Here is a 17,345-nt window from a genome sequence, read left to right as displayed (position 1 = left end):
TTAAAGTCACTATTATTGCTCCTGCCTGCAGCTGATCTTTCCCCATCACTGATTTATTATACCTAGTTCCGCATGACTTTCCATGTCTTGTTCTGCACATTAGTCTCCATGTGGAAGTGGCAATCTTGTAGAGGTGCTGAGATTTGCTTTCTCATGTTAGCGATGCCCCGTAATGACTGGTGATATGATAACTGTTGGGGGTAAGGATGATGGAGGAATTCAATTACCATGGCAGCATGAGTACATTTTCCGATGCCAGGGAAACATCGTTGGGTGATAGGTTGTAATGACTGATGAAGATCTACATCACTGGAAGATATGAATTATGTTGGTTTTGCATCAAGGGACATATTAGTGTACCCCCATATTTATTCCCATAGGACAGTACATATCTGAAGGGCCCACTTATTAGGGGTTTCCAGATAAAAAAAAGAGTTCCCTCCCCACAAACCCCCACATCTTCTTTGGTACTGGATGTGGGGACAAGGCCCTTGTTCCTTCAACATGGGGACAAGGTGCCTTGCAAGGGGGTGAGGCTTTACCGCCCTCCCTAGCAAGGTATGCTCCTAATGTTGGAAAGCTCATGGCTTGGTATGGTTCAGGAGGGGAGGCTCAGGGTCCCCCTCCCCCTTTCCAGACCACCCAGACTGCATGTCTGGATAAGGATTTTGTATTACATTTTGGGGGACCCCATGTCTTTTTTTTATTGGACAGTTCAAAGAAAAAAGTGGAACAAAATCACTTGGGGATCATCCTAAAATTCAATCCAGACCCTTATCCAGGGAAAGTGCCATATCCCCATGTTATCCAGCCTCTTTTCCCTCAGGGAAAGGAGTGTGAGGTGCATTAGCACCCCTTGTTATTCCTTTTCCCCAAAAAATGTAAAAAGCAAAAAAAGACATCACACTGTGAAAAATAACAAACAATGCCCTGATGTAGATGTAGATCCCCATCAGTCACGAGGATCCACAACACTACAATCTTTCCACACCACCCAATGATGTTTCCATGATGATTGGCTGCCGGCCAATGCTTCCTAGCTGCTACTCCCATCGCAAATGACAGATGCCCAAGTTGCTGCTGTTTGTTCCTGGCCAGGGATCCTGGATAACATCGTTGGCCAAATATCGAGGACATATCTAATCAATGACATCACCTAGGATCTCCAGTAAGGACAAACAGAACCCAGCTGAGGATCTGTCATTTAGCAGCAGTATTGCTATCACTGCTAAAGGACAAATCTCCGTCCTCTGTTTGTGAAACCACTTTTGAAGGATTAACGCTTTAGGCAGTCTTTCAAGCATTGAAACCAAACTTTGGTTCACTCATTCCTAAACTGAGAATAAAGTTGCTTGCTTTGAGCTACTGGTTATTCTAATGAACTGGAATGTTGATGTCAGGCTTTTGTGAATTGGCACATACACTCACCAGCCACTTTATAAGGTACACCTGTTCAATTTCTTGGCAACACAAATTGCTAATCAGCCAATCACATGGCAGCAACTCAATGCGTTTAGGCATCTAGACGTGGTAAAGAAGACTTGCTGAAGTTCAAACAGTTCAGCATCAGAATGGGGAAGAAAGGGGATTTAAGTGACTGTGAAGGTGGCATGGTTGTAGGTGCCAGACAGGCCGGTCTGAGTATTTCAAAAGCTGCTGAACTACTGGGATTTTCCTGCCCAACTATGTCTGGGGTGTACAGAGAATGGTCCGAAAAAGAGAAAATATCCAGTGAGTGTGGACGAAAATGCCTTGTTGATGTCAGAGGTCAGGGGAGAATGGCAAGACTGGTTTGAGATGATAGAAAGGCAACAGTAACTCAAATAACCACTCGATACAACCAAGGTGTGCAGAATACCATCTCTCACTGCCCAACATGTTGAACCTTGAAGCAGATGGGCTACAGCAACAGAAAACCACACCAGGTGCAACACCTGTCAGCTAAAAACATGAGGGTACAATTTTCACAGGCTCACCAAAATTGGACAATAGAAGATTAGAAAAACCTTTCCTGGTCTGATGAGTCTTGATTTCAGCTGCAACAGATGGTAGGGTCAGAATTTGGCGTAAACTACATGAAACAAGGATCCGTCCTGCCTTGCATCAACAGTTCAGGCTGGTGTTGGTGGTGTAATGTAATAACCACTCGTTACAGCCAAGGTATACAGAATACCATTTTGGAATGCACAACACATTGAACTTTGAAGCAGATGGGCTACAGCAGCAGAAGAACACACCGGTTGCCACTCCTTTCAGCTAAGAACAGGAAACGGAGCCTACAATTTGCACAGGCTCACCAAAATTGGACAATAGAAGATTGGACAAACTGCAATATTCAGATGGTAGGGTTAGAATTTGGCGTAAACAACATGAAAGCATAGATCCATCCTGCCTTGTATCAACTGGCTGGTGGTGGTGTAATGGTGTGGGGGATATTTTCTTGGCACTAGGAAGGTGTACCTAATAAAGTGGCAGGTGAATATATGTAATTCTTTTTATAGTGTCAAAAAGGGTAAGAATACCCTTAAAACTGTTCAAACAGTTTGGTTTTGTTTAAAAATTCTAAGTGAAAATCCATATTTTTTAGCTCTTGAAGTTGTCTTTGCTACCAGTATAATTACAAGTCATTTGTACTGATAAAAATTATCTCCAAGTGCAGGAGTATTTTCCCTTGTTTTCATTAGAATTGAGAGCCTCTTGTCTCCAAGAGTACGTGATCTCAGTAGTAAAACACAAATTATCAAGTGCTGCAGACTTAAAACCTGGTTCATTTGCATGACTAAATGGATGCTGTTTCCTCTGGCACTTTTGAATGTGTCTATTTAATAGAGGTGAATGTATCAACCTATTAATTATATAGCTATGAAATGTATCCACCATGAAAGCCAAACTCCAGGCAAATAAAAATGATCCATTGCACTGAGGCTGTGCCTACACTGTAAGGGTTAATTGTGCATTTGTCTAGGGGAGAGGAGAAACAGTTTTACTTACTTGATCCTCTGATACTCCAGAAGGCGGCACTCCCGTACAATATGAGGGTGGACTGTCCCTCAGTGTCCTCACATTTAGTGTAGGACTATGGCCTCTGTGTGGGTCCTGATGATGTCTGGACCCTAGACCCTAGGGAGCCAATGCTGCGGTGACCAGTCTAACTGCAGGGAAGAGTGGAGGATCAGGTAAGTAAATCTACTTTTATTGTTCCCCTAGACATAAACGAGCAATTAACCCTTCCAGTTCGGGCAAGGGATAATTTTTTAGTTGCTCAGAGTTGGGCTTTAACGTGGAACTTCCTTGCATCTAAACACCGCAAACTGAAAACACTGTTTAAAGTGATACTAAAGTCTTGTTTGTTTTTTTCCTTAAAAATAACAAACATGTCTATACTTACCTGCTCTGTGCAATGGTTTTGCACAGCACAGCCTGGATCCTCATTTTCTTGGGTCCCCTGCTGGTGCTTCTGGCTTCTCCCTCCTGTTGGGTGCCCCCATAGCAAACAGCTTGCTATGGGGGCACCCCAGCAGGCAAGCTCCCGAACCATGGGTCTCCATTCACACACAGACACACACAGTCCCCGCCCCCTCCCTTTCCTGATTGGCTCACAGGCCATGATTGACAGCAATGGGAGCCAATGGCTCCCGTTTCTGCTTCAACCAATCAGGAGTGAGAGTCTCTAGAGAACCGAGGCTCTCGTGGACATCGCCGGATCAAGAGGGAGCGCAGGAAAATGTTAGGGGGGCTACTACATACCGAAGGTTTTTTTCCTTAATGCATAGAATGCCTAAAGGTAAAAAATCTTGAGACTTTAGAACCACTTTAATTCATTTTTTTTTATATTAAAAGAAATTTCTCCCATCCATCCATGTCTCCATGCTTTATTTTGCTAAGAAAACAATTTGAAAAACACCCCCTTGCATTTCTGGCTATGGTCATCTTGAGTAAAGGCGAAGATTCATGCTGAATTTTTACTGCCTGGAATCCTTCTGCCCTTAGCTCAGGCATGCAGGCAGGGTGGTGTGCTTAGCTGAGAAAACCCCTCCTCCCCTCCTGAAGACTCCTGGGATGTATGCCATCATTTTCCTAGGCCTGGAAACCAGGAAGTAGTGGAAGAAATGTAAGAAAACGTTTAAAACATATGATATACATTCTTATTTACTAATTCTAGCAGCATTAGGTTTACACATAGTCAGTGTTAATTGAGAGAGTGAAGTTCCACTTTAACCCCTTGCCCTACACAGGATTTACCCCCCTTCCTGACCAGGCCATTTTTTGCGATACTGCACTGCATTACTTTAACTGATAATTGTGCAGTCTTGCAACATTGCACTCAAATGAAATTTATGTATTTTGTTTCCCCACAAATAGAGCTGCCTTTTGATGGTATTTGATCGCCTGTGCATTTTTTATGTTGTGTGCTATAAACAAAAAAAGACCTACAATTTTGAGGAAAAAACAATACTCTTGACTTTTTGCTATTAAACATGTCCAGTAAAAAAATGTAAAAAATCAAATTTCGAAGTTTAAGCCAAAATTTATTCTGCTACAAGTCTTTGCTAAAAAAAATCCCAATACATGTAAATTAATTGGTTTACGTGAAAGTTATAGCATCTAAAAATGATAGTATATATACTGTAATTTTTTTTTTTCAATACTTGTAATGCGATCAGCAACTTATAGCGGGACTGCAGTGGGCATTCTGACACTGGGGGGGAACTGACTATCACTGACATCCCCAGCGACTCCAATACAGTGATCAGTGCTATTAAAAAGCACTGACACTGTACTAATGGCACTGGGCAGGGAGGGGTTAACATCTGGGGCAATCAAAGGGTTAACTGTGTGCCATTTCACTGTCTGCTGTGTGCTGTGTGTGTGCTTTACACCGTAAGCACACTGCTTTGTATGTCTCTGCTATGTAGGAGCTGACAGGAGAGAGATCCGTATTTACATATTTGTCTCTCCCCCATCGGTGATACAAGCTAATCACTGGCAGGAACCCGGTGATCAACAGGTGAGGTCACCAATGGCGGCACGGGTAGGGCTCGCGCGTGCCACCTACTCAGAGATGCAAAATTACATATATATATATACGTGCTTTTGCACACCCCTGCTGCCCTGTAGCAGTATTTCTGCTATAGGGAGGCATGAAAGTGGTTAACAAAAAATTGAGCTCTGGACACTGTGCCCACGAAAAAGGTAGGCAGAGGGTGATTTTTACTGAATTTTGGGCATTGAATCTGAACCTCATTGAAGTTAATAGTAGCCAAGTGTTTAAAAACTAGTAATGGCCATTTTCTAGTCTAATAGGGAAGGGATTGTCAGAGAGATGGCATAGAGGTCTGGGAAGTGCCCTGGGGAACATGTACCAAAGCAAAAAAAAAAAATTCTGTTTGGCTGAAAGCAAATATTTTATCGATGCTTAAATTGAAACAATAAAAATACTAAATAACTTTAAATAACAACCGTGGGGATGCCCATAACTTGCATGTGAAGTGGCCCTTCTGTACAATGTATTGAACCTGCTTCAGGCAAAGCTTGGTCGAACCTACGTTTGGGCCAATTGTTGAGCTCATTCCTAGTACCCAGTACTTCCTGTAGTCTTCTTGCAGATGATCCTTTTCCCCATTACTGACTTACCATGTCTTCTTCTGTACTGTGTCTCTGTATGAAGACAGTCATCTTGGTAGAGGAGGAACTTTTCTTTCTTATGTCAAAGCCTCCAGCAGGTGACTGCAATAGTGAGCAGCACAGTAGCGACATAATCAAATCGTATTCCAAATCTCCCAAGACTAGAATTCAGAGGCAGCAGTGACTTATGCAGGCCATACCTGGGTCAAATTCTGACTGAGTGTTTTTTAGAAAATCAGAAATTTCACATTTTGTAATCTGCTGGTGCCACCATTTATTTCGAAATTCAACCAACCAAGCCTTCAATTTCACCTCATGTGGCTACAGAAAATAATTTTTGTGGCTGGGGATCTTCTTCTCTTTCCAGGTCTCAGATCATGCTCATTTCTTTTTTGACTATATCTCTTGCATGATTCCCCATGATTGATTAGAGTTTTGTTTTTCCAAAAATTTCCAACATGCCCCATCACTCAAATTTGATGGCCGCATGAAATTTGGGCGGTGCTGCAGTCCACTAATGGTGCAAAATTCGAAAGAAATTTCTTAGTTACGATTTCTGAAAGAAAATTTGTTCGGAATTTGACCCATGTGTGGCCTGCATTGAATATTAAGCTGCAGATGTACAGCTTTGAGGATACAGAACAGGAGTGCCTAGGCACCTTCACATACCAGGAAGTGCCATGATATTTTTTCAGGAGGAATTCTAGGCAAAATATACATTTTTCAGTTGCTGCTTCACCACAATAAACATGTTTAAATCCTATAACATACTTTTTTAATGGAAAAAGTTCAGTCCAAAACTAACATTCAATTGTGAGGATTCAGTTGTGAGGAAATGCTGATTGTTGTAACTCTCATTTGCTGTCCGTACGTATCTGACTCCAGTGTCAGGATTTTCCACTGTACATTTCTGTTGCACCTCTCTGTGTTGGGATTCTCACCTGTCCTGCTGCATTTGCTGTAGTTTAAGAGACATTCAACATCCAACAAAGATAGTGAGCCCCATCTGACTAATATGGTGGGTGGGGGAGACTGGGTCCTATTGTGTAGACTCATCTATCCCACGTCCCTGAGACTTATAATGATTACTACTCAACTGTAGTTGTAGCACCCTCCTAGGTAGGTTGCTAGGATGTACTTAGTCTAGTTTAGTATAGGGTAGTCTGCTTAATATGAGACTGATAGGTAAAACATAGCAGCTTAACAGGAAGATATAATTGTTTAATGAGAGATCCTGTGTTGCTCGCAGTGATGTGTGATTGACTCTTCTGTATCCAGTAGACCTTGGAAGGTTCTGGGTGAACAGGAGTGACCCATGCAGATCAGTAGCATGAATATGGATGCAGTTCCAGCCAATTACAGGGAGTGGTGCCCCTGAGCATGCTGAGTACTAGTATTTATATTCAGTGAGCACATGTGATCTGGATTCTTCCTCATACTGTGAGAAGGGAACTCCAGCCAAGGGAGGCTACTGCCTCCCTGGCTCATGCCACCAGGAAGCCTTGGGTGGGCAACCTGAATGCCAGAATACTGAAACCCAGGGTGCTTCTGAGAGCTGACTGAGGGGGAGGTGTACAGATCTTGTCTGGTATCACAGAGGAAGGTGACCTGCAGCATGGGCCTTGTGAGTACTGACTGGTGTACTTGGATGCTGGGAGTTATGCTGTTTAACCCCCTCAGGATCTATATAGTGAGCTGCTGGGTGTAAGCTAGAGGGGACATCGGCTGGAGTTCAGAAGAGCAATTGTCCACTAAGGCTGCATATCTACAGGGGGTGTCCTCTTGTCCTCTCCTTGTGCATAAACACGCATGCTAAGAAGATCCAAGAGTGTATGTTGGAAAATAATTCCCAAGAAAGATCCTCAGCCAAATTATACATGTGAATCTGTCGTCTAATGTTGCAGATAGTTTTAGTCTTTCATTTATTCTGCGTATATATAGAAGAACGATTGCCGACCTTGTCCTGGCATTACACTTAAAAGATTCAAAATCCTGTAAAATAGAAAAGCTGGAATAAATCTGCGACCTGTTTCAAGGTTTCCTTAAAATTAGGGCAATCTATGTTTCATATCTTATTATATTCCATACGCATTCTGAAAACAGGGGGTGTGTTGCTTTGAATATATTCACCGCTGAGGTTATTCTGGGCTGGAAAGCCTATGATCATTTTTCTAATTGCTTTATGTAGACTCTCAGCTTGACAAAACTAAACTCCCACATCAGTCGTGTGTGCTAGCTAAAGTGTCCATTGGTTAAATTGAGATGTATTAGACATTACTATTTTCTAACTGTGGGAAGGCAAATAATCAGTTTCCCACACATATTAAGAGAACATTATTTTATGTGTTAACTGATAGTAATGTCAAACACAATATGGTTCCTTCCCACATATCTCCGGGGTTCTAGCTTTCTTCAGGTCTAATTAGGTTGTATAAGGATATTACATATCCTCATTACTATTTATGAATAAAAATGGAAAAAAAAGGATATACAAAACTGCTGTTTCATTTTCACTGTAGCTCGCTGTAGTGCCCTCCAGGTTATTTTTGTAGTTAGAGGCTGCATAGCAGCCTGGGATGATTCAGCCAGGGTGTGAGGTAGTGAGTTCACCTCAGTGTAGGCTGGGAGGCTCTACAGTTCAAGGCTTCTGGAGCCCTCCCACCCTTCCAGAAAATTGGAACTTTTTGGAAAAGGTGCAAAGGAAAGGAAGTCTAGATCTGCATGTTTAAGGGAACTTGGCCAATCCCCAGGCAGAGGCCGGCCTAATGACTGAGGACAACCCTTATAAGGGGCAGAGCCCGAGCAGCCAGGTAGTGGAATGGAAGATGGATTGAGAGAAGGCTGGAGTGCGGAGCCTGGGAGGGGGCACCAGGGAGGGGAGCCTTCCTACAGGCAGAATACTGGAAAGGAGGACCTCCATTATGCCAAGTCTCCTAAGAGGATATTCTGTGTAGCAGGGAAGGAACCAGCCCACCAAAAGGCCTGAAAGCAGCCATCAACCCACCACACTGACAGGACAGGACAGTGTGAATACTCCTACGCCACCTGGGCTAAAGGGAGAGGGCGGTCAGGTGCAAGACCCAGCTAGTTCTCATTTGGGACTACTTCACTTTTAGATCTTAGAATCCCTTTCCCAGGGATACCCTCAGTGCAGCTGTGGGAAGAGGAGAATTCACCTGGGGTCTAAGGAAGTACACCAAGGGGACTTCAGTGCTCCATAGCAGAGACACTTTTTGATCCACTTTTTCATGTACAGTATTGTTGCTAAGAAGTTTGTCTTTAAATTTACAGTTCCTTGGGCATCCCATATACACCTAGAACCCATCTAACTAAAAACCAGCTCAAGGACTATTTACTGACTACAAGTGCGCAAGTATGGAAAATGCGTGTTGCCTGGTCGTGCAGAGCTTAGGGCGATCCAAAACAAATCCCGTGGCCCTTGAGGGGGTAGTGCTACATGGGTATCTAGTAAATATAAGGCAAGAGGGAAGTTGAGTATTTGAAAATGACAGTAGGGATATTCCTGCATAAAGTCAGTCAGATGGGTGTAGATACATTGGGGTAAGGGGTGCACATACATTCACCAGTCACTTTATTAGGTACACCTGTTCATTTGCTTGGTAACACAAATTGCTAATCAGACAATCACATGGCAGCAACTCAATGCATTTAGGCATCTAGACGTGGTGAAGACAACTTGCTAAAGTTCAAACTGAGCATCAGAGCGGGGAAGAAAGGGGATTTAAATAACTTTGAAAATGGCATGGTTGTTGGTGCCAGACGGACTGGTCTGAGAATTTAAAAAACTGCTGCTCTACTGGAATTTTCACACAGAATAATCTCTAGGGTTTACAGAGAACGGTCCAAAAAAGAGAAAATATCCAGTGAGCAGTAGATGTGTGGACGAAAATGCCTTGTTGATGTCAGAGGTCAGAGAATGGGCAATCTGGTTGCTGCGACATTCAGATGCTAAGGTCAGAATTTGGTGTAAACAACATGAAAGCATGGATCCATCCTGCCTTGTACCAATGGTTCAGGCTCCTGGTGGTGATGTAATGATGTGGGGCAGGGGCGGACTGATAACTCATGGGGCCCCCGGGCAATAGGGGATCATGGGGCCACTGTGTTTTTGCCCAAACTCAAAAAAGCCTATCGAAAAGGTATCAGGGGCATCTCATGGGGCCCCCTACTGACCCCGGGCCCTCGGGCAGTGCCCGAGTTTCCAAATGCTCAGTCCGCCCCTGGTGTGGGGGATATTTTCTTGGCAATAGCAAGGTGGACCTAATATAGTGGCTGGTGAGTGTACATGCGTAGACTGTCTATTGAAAAAGCATGGCTCTTACCTTTTCTGCTGATAATCAGTGTGTACACAGTCGACCTCCTAATACTGGATGGTATGGAATATGAGAAATTTCAAGAGCCACATCTGTCACAGGGACAAGTGTCCCCAGTTTGAAGATTTCCCTTCTGTTTCTGTTCTGAAAACAACGCAAAACTTTGAATTTTCCATAACTTTCCGCCAAATGACAATTCTCTTTATAAGCAATGATGAAAATAAATCTTCCTATTGGAAACACAGGCTGCAGTAAAACACTGACAATTTTTCTTATCCATGACTACTCTTTCCAAAGCTAAAATAGAATCCATTTTCAGCATTTGTTTCATCATGCTGTTTGATTTATTTTCTCCTCCTTTTTATCTATTTCCTTTTCCCACCCTTTACCCGTTGCTTTTCTCTTTTTTTCCTCACGCACAAAAACAGGTACATACAGTAGGTTCTTTGTCTTCACTTTTCTGGGTAAACATTCTCTACTTCTTCAGTAAATCAAACCTTTAGAGCAGGAAATGTCAGTGGGAATTTGCTAGATGGTCAGTTTAGATCCTTCCTTAAAGGAAAATATGGAGGTTGCTTTGACAAAATTCTCCTTCTGAAAATGGTAGCCTCCTGGTTATCATGCAAATCTAACAACTGTAACACTTTCTGGGTCACTGCCCTGGCACAAGAATGTGGATAACAAGTTCATCTTTACTTCACCTGCTGAATGCTTGTGTAGTACTACCACCTTAGGAGTTGCTGAAGATTTGGGTCCTCCTATAGTCCTGCACAGCCAGGAAACATACATTTCCTTCCAGCCTTGCACTCCAGAGACAGTAAACAGTCCTTGAACTTTTTTGGGGGGATTTTTTTAAGGGATTTGAACTTAGATAGGGATGAGGGATACATGGGATTCCCAAGGAAATGTTTAGCTGAGGAAAACTTCCTGAAGATATTTACAAGTGCTCAGAGGGGTTCTTTTCTCTTCTTGGAGAGCTATCCAGCCTCTCCTGCTGTAGGAATCCCTGGACAAGGGGATCTAGAGTCTGACTCTTAAGAAGCAAAGTCCAGCTGGGGCTAGTCAGGTTTCCCACCCAAATGCCCTCTCCCCTATTCCCATCCAGGGGATATAGAAGTACTCACTGTCCCTCCTCTGTAAGCTGCAGATTGGTAGCTGCTTTCAGGCCTTCTGCTGGGCTGGCTCTTTCCTTAACTCCACAGATGGTCCTCTATCAGGGGGCCGGCGAGGCAAGGCCAGCGAGGTTCAGCTTTCCTCCTGTCAGCAACTCTCCTGGAGGCAGGCCCCTTCCCATGGCCTTCTCCCAGACTCCACACTCCAGCTCCTGCTCTCACATTTCCCACCCAAACTCTCCTGCTACTGAGCAGACTCAGTCACTCTAAAGGGCTGTCCTGACCCCATGCCAAGCATCCTGCTTGGGGATTGGTCAGAATCCCTTAAGTGCAGACCAGCTCCTCTTCACCCCCTGCCCACTGAGTTCTAGAGACTTCTCCAAGTCTCTAGATCAGAGGGAGGTATCAGTGAGCTGATCTGCAGAGGCTCTCAGCCCTGCCCCAAATTTGACTCCCTGACTAATGCACCAGACTGCTATTCAGCCTCTAGCTAAAAAATAATTACCTAGCTCCCCTAGCTTCCCTAAGAGGATGCTACACTTGTTTAAGGTGATTGAATCATAATGTATTGAAGACATGCAGTCAGGGACATGTTGCACATGAGGCCAATTGAGATGACTACCTGAGCTGGCATTCATGGAGGCACAGTGGGAACCAGGACTGATACTGAAATATCCATACTGTATATTCCATCCTCAGTGCAGCTCAGTAACCCTGGGAACTCCCTGCCTGTTGATTTCAATGACCCAGAACCTGTTAAAAGTGGGAGGTGCAGCATCACTGAGCACAGCACTGCTAGCCACTGCACCTGCTTGCATGACAGGCACAGCAGCCAGGCAGGAAAATCTGCTGAATAATGCTGAGCCTGTACTTTCAATAGGTTTGTGTTTGTGTATTGGTGCCAACTCCCCAAGAAGCCAGTTTTTTGTGGTGGGGTGCAAAAATGGCCACATCCACCCCAACATGGCCTTGCACATAGCACAATCTTCATGGCTGTCCAACTACTAGTATTTTTAGAAGGTAGGCAATGGCATCTGTCATATTTGTCCAAGAACATAATGTTTTTTATCTACAGTATTTATAATTAATGCCACCTAGTCTATATACCATGTACTATTCAGATTGAATGACAGACATCACATAATGACTGGATAACTGATTTTTATATGTGCCCTCAGTACTTATGTTCTCTTTTTTTTCACAGGGATATCAAACCAGATAATATCTTGTTGGATGAACATGGTAAGTAGAATTAATTTTCTGAAATATATTTTTTCTATCTACAATGTAGTCCATCAATTAATGTCCCTCAGTGCTCCACTTTGCATTTACACTGTATTACCAGCTGCTGAAGAATATTAAAGTCTAATGTCTGCTTGTCTGATGATCCTCTAATGTCTAAGGCCACCCAGGGTCATTTTAATAGCATCAAGGGGCCCTGGGCAAAGTAATGCACTTGGGCCCCTACAAGCCACTGCCAATTTATACACCTACTCTCAAGGCAAAAGGGCACAGTATTGGGGGGGATCAGGAGGGCACAGTACAGGTTCTGGTCCACTTTAGTAAAAAGCACGACTGTCCTGGCAAATCGAGGACAGTTCGCAAGTATGATGTAATGCAAAATTATCATGGGGCCCCCATGCACCTGGGCCCCCTATGCAGTGCCCAGGTGTGCCCCTGCATTAGGACAACCCTTAAGGGCACCTACACATAAATTACATTGCCATGTACACCAGTCACTGCTCAGAGGAGGTTACAGTCAAATGTGTCTACAGCATTCACACTCTCTCAAGTCTATGAAGAATTTAATAAGAAGTTCATCATCTGTTTTGCTGTTTTGAGTTGATCTCCATACCCACATTCCTTGAATGTTTGACCAGCGCTTGGTAGTTGTAGAGTGATGTTAACTTCATTTTATATGGGCCCTTAATGTCAACTTTATTTTTAGTGCCCTCTTGTTAGCAATAACACAGCTATGCAAAATGGGTGAGAATATAAAAAATATTTTTAGATTTCTTATATTCCCACTAGCACAATTTCTTCTCCAACGAAATTCACACATGATGCAGCTGAAAGGTATTTTCTGAAGGGCTCTGACTGTATTATAATTAGAGATGAGCGAATTATTCAAAAATTCGATTCGGCTGATTTGCCGAATTTGCGGGGGAAATTCGATTCGATGCGAATTTATTCGCTGCGAATTTAACTTATTAAAAGGGTTTCTAGGCTTCAGAGAGCCTTTATATTAGTGCAGAACACTGTACCTTTAATTTAAATGCCCTTGGAGTCTGCTGGGGAAGAGAAATAATACTGTCAGTCAGTATGACATGCAGATGAGTGCCGTCGATCTTAGAATCACCGCACACTTCACTCATTTGGGCAGTCACGGGGCACGACGAAGAAGAAGAAGAAGAAGAAGAAGTAGAAGAAGAAGAATGAAAAGAAGAATGAAAAGAAGAAGAAGAATGAAAAGAAGAAGAAGAATGAAAAGAAGAAGAAGAATGAAAAGAAGAATGAAAAGAAGAAGAAGAAGAAGAATGAAAAGAAGAAGAAGAAGAAGAATGAAAAGAAGAAGAATGAAAAGAAGAATGAGAAGAAGAATGAAAAGAAGAATGAGAAGAATGAAAAGAAGAATGAAAAGAAGAAGAAGAAGAATGAAAAGAAGAAGAAGAAGAATGAGAAGAAGAATGAGAAGAAGAATGAAAAGAAGAATGAAAAGAAGAATGAGAAGAATGAAAAGAAGAATGAAAAGAAGAAGAAGAAGAATGAAAAGAAGAAGAAAAAGAATGAGAAGAAGAATGAAAAGAAGAATGAGAAGAAGAATGAAAAGAAGAATGAGAAGAATGAAAAGAAGAATGAAAAGAAGAAGAAGAAGAATGAAAAGAAGAAGAAGAAGAACGAAAAGAAGAATGAAAAGAAGAAGAAGAAGAATGAAAAGAAGAATGAAAAGAAGAATAAGAAGAATGAAAAGAAGAAGAAGAATGAAAAGAAGAAGAAGAAGAATGAGAAGAAGAAGAAGAAGAATGAAAAGAAGAAGAAGAAGAATGAAAAGAAGAATGAAAAGAAGAAGAATGAAAAGAAGAAGAAGAAGAATGAAAAGAAGAAGAAGAAGAAGAATGAAAAGAAGAAGAATGAAAAGAAGAATGAGAAGAAGAATGAAAAGAAGAAGAAGAAGAATGAAAAGAAGAATGAAAAGAAGAAGAAGAAGAATGAAAAGAAGAAGAAGAAGAATGAAAAGAAGAATGAGAAGAAGAATGAAAAGAAGAATGAAAAGAAGAATGAGAAGAATGAAAAGAAGAATGAAAAGAAGAAGAATGAAAAGAAGAAGAAGAATGAAAAGAAGAATGAAAAGAAGAAGAAGAAGAATGAAAAGAATGAAAAGAAGAAGAAGAAGAATGAAAAGAAGAAGAAGAAGAATGAAAAGAAGAAGAAGAAGAATGAAAAGAAGAAGAAGAATGAAAAGAAGAAGAATTCCAGTACAGCAAAAAGTGTATCTGCAGAGAGCTCCGCTATTTCTGACAGTTCTCTGACAGTTCCTTCACATTTACAGCGGTTGAAACATTGTATCTATTTATTTCTGAATAAAAACATCTGTATCCTAAATGGAAACAAATAGATACAATGTTTCAACCGCTGTAAATGTGAAGGAACTGTCAGAGAACTGTCAGAAATAGCGGAGCTCTCTGCAGTGACACTTTTTGCCGGCTGATCGGGGAAAATTCGATTCGTGCATCCGAAGTTTGCTAAAATTCGGATTCGGTGCGAATCGAATTTTTCCTAATATTCGAAACGAATTCCACTTCGCCAAGTTCGATTCGCTCATCTCTAATTATAATAGTGCATATCTAAACAAGTGACTTTTCTGCTCCCTGCCCTGTTTTTATACAGCCATAATGCGTAAGAAGAACCTTCTCCTGGTTTCCTAAAATGAAATACATTATTTATAAGACTGGAAAACAGCTACAGTACTTTGTGCACCATTTTAAATATAGAGGCTAGAAAATACTTTAGTCTGTAAAAGTACAATCTGTTTTTTAGACCTGTGTGCGTATTATATTTTGGATTATATTATCTGAGAGAAGAAAAAAATTGGCTTTATATTTAGTTTAACAACCTACATTTCTCAAAAATTGGGATTTACTAAATGTTCAGATCACACGTCCAAGAAGCTGTCTAGACTTGTTATTTTATGTGGCGCACATATTTTATGTGGTAAAATAGGATGGCTGCTCCCTCCACTTCTCTGCAAGTTGCCTCTTGATGAAATCTTGCTTTGCTGCTGTTGCGCCTCTCTATCATTTTCCTTCTCTACAATCTCTGGCAACTAGGTATAGTCTGCCACCTCTCCTTCTGATCAAGCCAGTATGGTGAACACTTTTAGGTGGGGCAGCTCCAGGTGGGGGCAATGTTGATGCAGTTGTACTGTAGACATCACATTTAAGGGTTTTTGGATCAGAGATTGGTGGGTAGCTTACTTTTCATGAGAGTCATTAAATGGCAAGCAGAGAGGACCTTCAGGCCTGGAGTGGTGCTCCCTGCATAAAGTTATTCATGCTGTGCTGAAATAACTGTCATGTCAGTTAGTGGGGAAGCGGTGGCATTAGCAGTAGAAGAAGAGGGAGCATTGCAACTGCTAGGGAAAATTCGCTGTTCCACACCTCAGAAGAAAATTATATTAAAATAAAACATACCTCCCTCAAACTTATAATTCCTAAAACACAACTGTAAAACACTGAACCCCAACACTGCATGTTTATGTTTGTTTGTTGTTTTAACTTATCTGAAATTTAAAAAAAAGAAACAAGAAAACATTAAATACGTTAAAAAAGCTAAAAAAAAAAACAACGGCAAGGGTGAGGGGCAGTAGCTTCATAGCAATTGAAGTTGTCATTGGCACAAAAAAAAAGTAGTTCTCAAAAGTAGGTAGTAGGTCTGTGTGTGGGGAAAAGCCTACTCACCCTACACGTGGGGGTAACTCTCCTTGTGTATGTACTCACTAATGCCCAGAACCAGACAGGGCTGCATTCATGGGTAAGTCAACATTAAGGCAGAACCCTGGCTTGGAAACGAGCCGTACACTGTGTGCAGTTGTATAATATACAGAGTCCCTTTTAAAAATGTTCTGTTCCATGTCACTACACACCTTTGTTCCATGTATGTTGCATTTAGGAGGGACACCACTGAGCTTGTGCCCTGTCCACCAGGCCAGCATATCTCTGACACCTCACTCCCAGTGACAGAATGGGATCCCACTGTGCATTAGTGCAGATCTCATGCGCGGACCTAACTCCTTCTCTCTCTCCCGACCCTAAAGCAGAATATATGGGGTCTCTGTACTGCGGGTTCAGTCCCAGCCACTGCTGCAGGAACCGGTTGCTAGGGAGGGAGCTAGACGACCAACCCACTCGCTACCAGAGGAACTGTCACTTATGCCAGGTACCAATGCTGACTAGCTGCTATTACATTCTCACCAGTTCAAAGTTACTTGTGGCAACTAGTCTCCTCCTACGTCTCTCTTGCTGAGTTAATCCTTTGTGGTGGCCTTCCTCTTCTACCCTCTGTGTGCTTTACAGGCTCTGTTCCTCAGATACGCCATGTACTACCATGCACTCCTTTAAAGTAACTTCAAACCAGGCTCAGACACAGTTTGCAAAACTTTACTTAAAGGTTCTGTAACAGTACAGTCCATGAACAATTAAAGTGAAGCTCCACCCAAAAGGAGAAGTTCCTCTTTAAGGACTGCTCCCCCGCTCCCCATTAAGGATTGGCACCTTTGGGGGGAGGGGGGGAGCCTGTACCCGAATTTGACAGGTACCCGCTCCCACTTCCGGTCCGATTGCCTAGGCGATCGGAACGGAAGGTGTCCTCGCTCCCTCCCTGTAGTCTTTTGGGACGTGACAGGTCCCATAAGACTACAGGACCATTCATGAAACGCAGCGCTACTCGCGCATGCGCAGTGGGTACCCGGCTGTGAAGCTGCAAGCTATCACAGCCAGGTGCCCACACTGAAGATGCCGGCCTCCTGGAATACAGGACGGCTGGTGAAACAAGCTGGGGACACACCACTGGACCGAGGGACAGGTAAGTGGCTGTTTTTTTAAAAGTCAGCAGCTACAGTTTTTGTAGCTGCTGAACCGCTCAACTTTATTTTTTGACAAGGTGAGTGGAACTCTGCTTTAAGTTCCTAACTACCTATTCCTAGGCTGCCTAGTTATACCTTTGCAGGTAGAGGTCCACACTTGGCAAAGTCCTTAGCAGGTGGGTTCCCTTAGGG

At 42.6% G+C, this 17,345-nt stretch overlaps 1 protein-coding gene across 1 annotated transcript in view; it reads left to right on the top strand.

Moving 5' to 3' along the window:
- STK32B (serine/threonine kinase 32B) overlaps positions 1 to 17,345 on the top strand; it is a 359,309-nt gene that overhangs the window by 176,665 nt on the left and 165,299 nt on the right. The window contains exon 5 of the mRNA XM_089677397.1: positions 12,276 to 12,313. Coding sequence (XP_089533523.1) covers positions 12,276 to 12,313 — 38 coding nt within the window. The remainder of the gene's footprint in view (positions 1 to 12,275; positions 12,314 to 17,345) is intronic.

The sequence above is a fragment of the Staurois parvus genome, unplaced genomic scaffold, assembly GCF_062004578.1.
Source record: "Staurois parvus isolate SC_StPar_1 unplaced genomic scaffold, SC_StPar_1.0 ptg000186l, whole genome shotgun sequence".
Lineage (NCBI taxonomy): Eukaryota > Metazoa > Chordata > Amphibia > Anura > Ranidae > Staurois > Staurois parvus.
The sequence above is the reverse complement of the archived record's forward strand: the minus strand, read 5'-3'. Positions and strand labels throughout refer to the sequence as shown.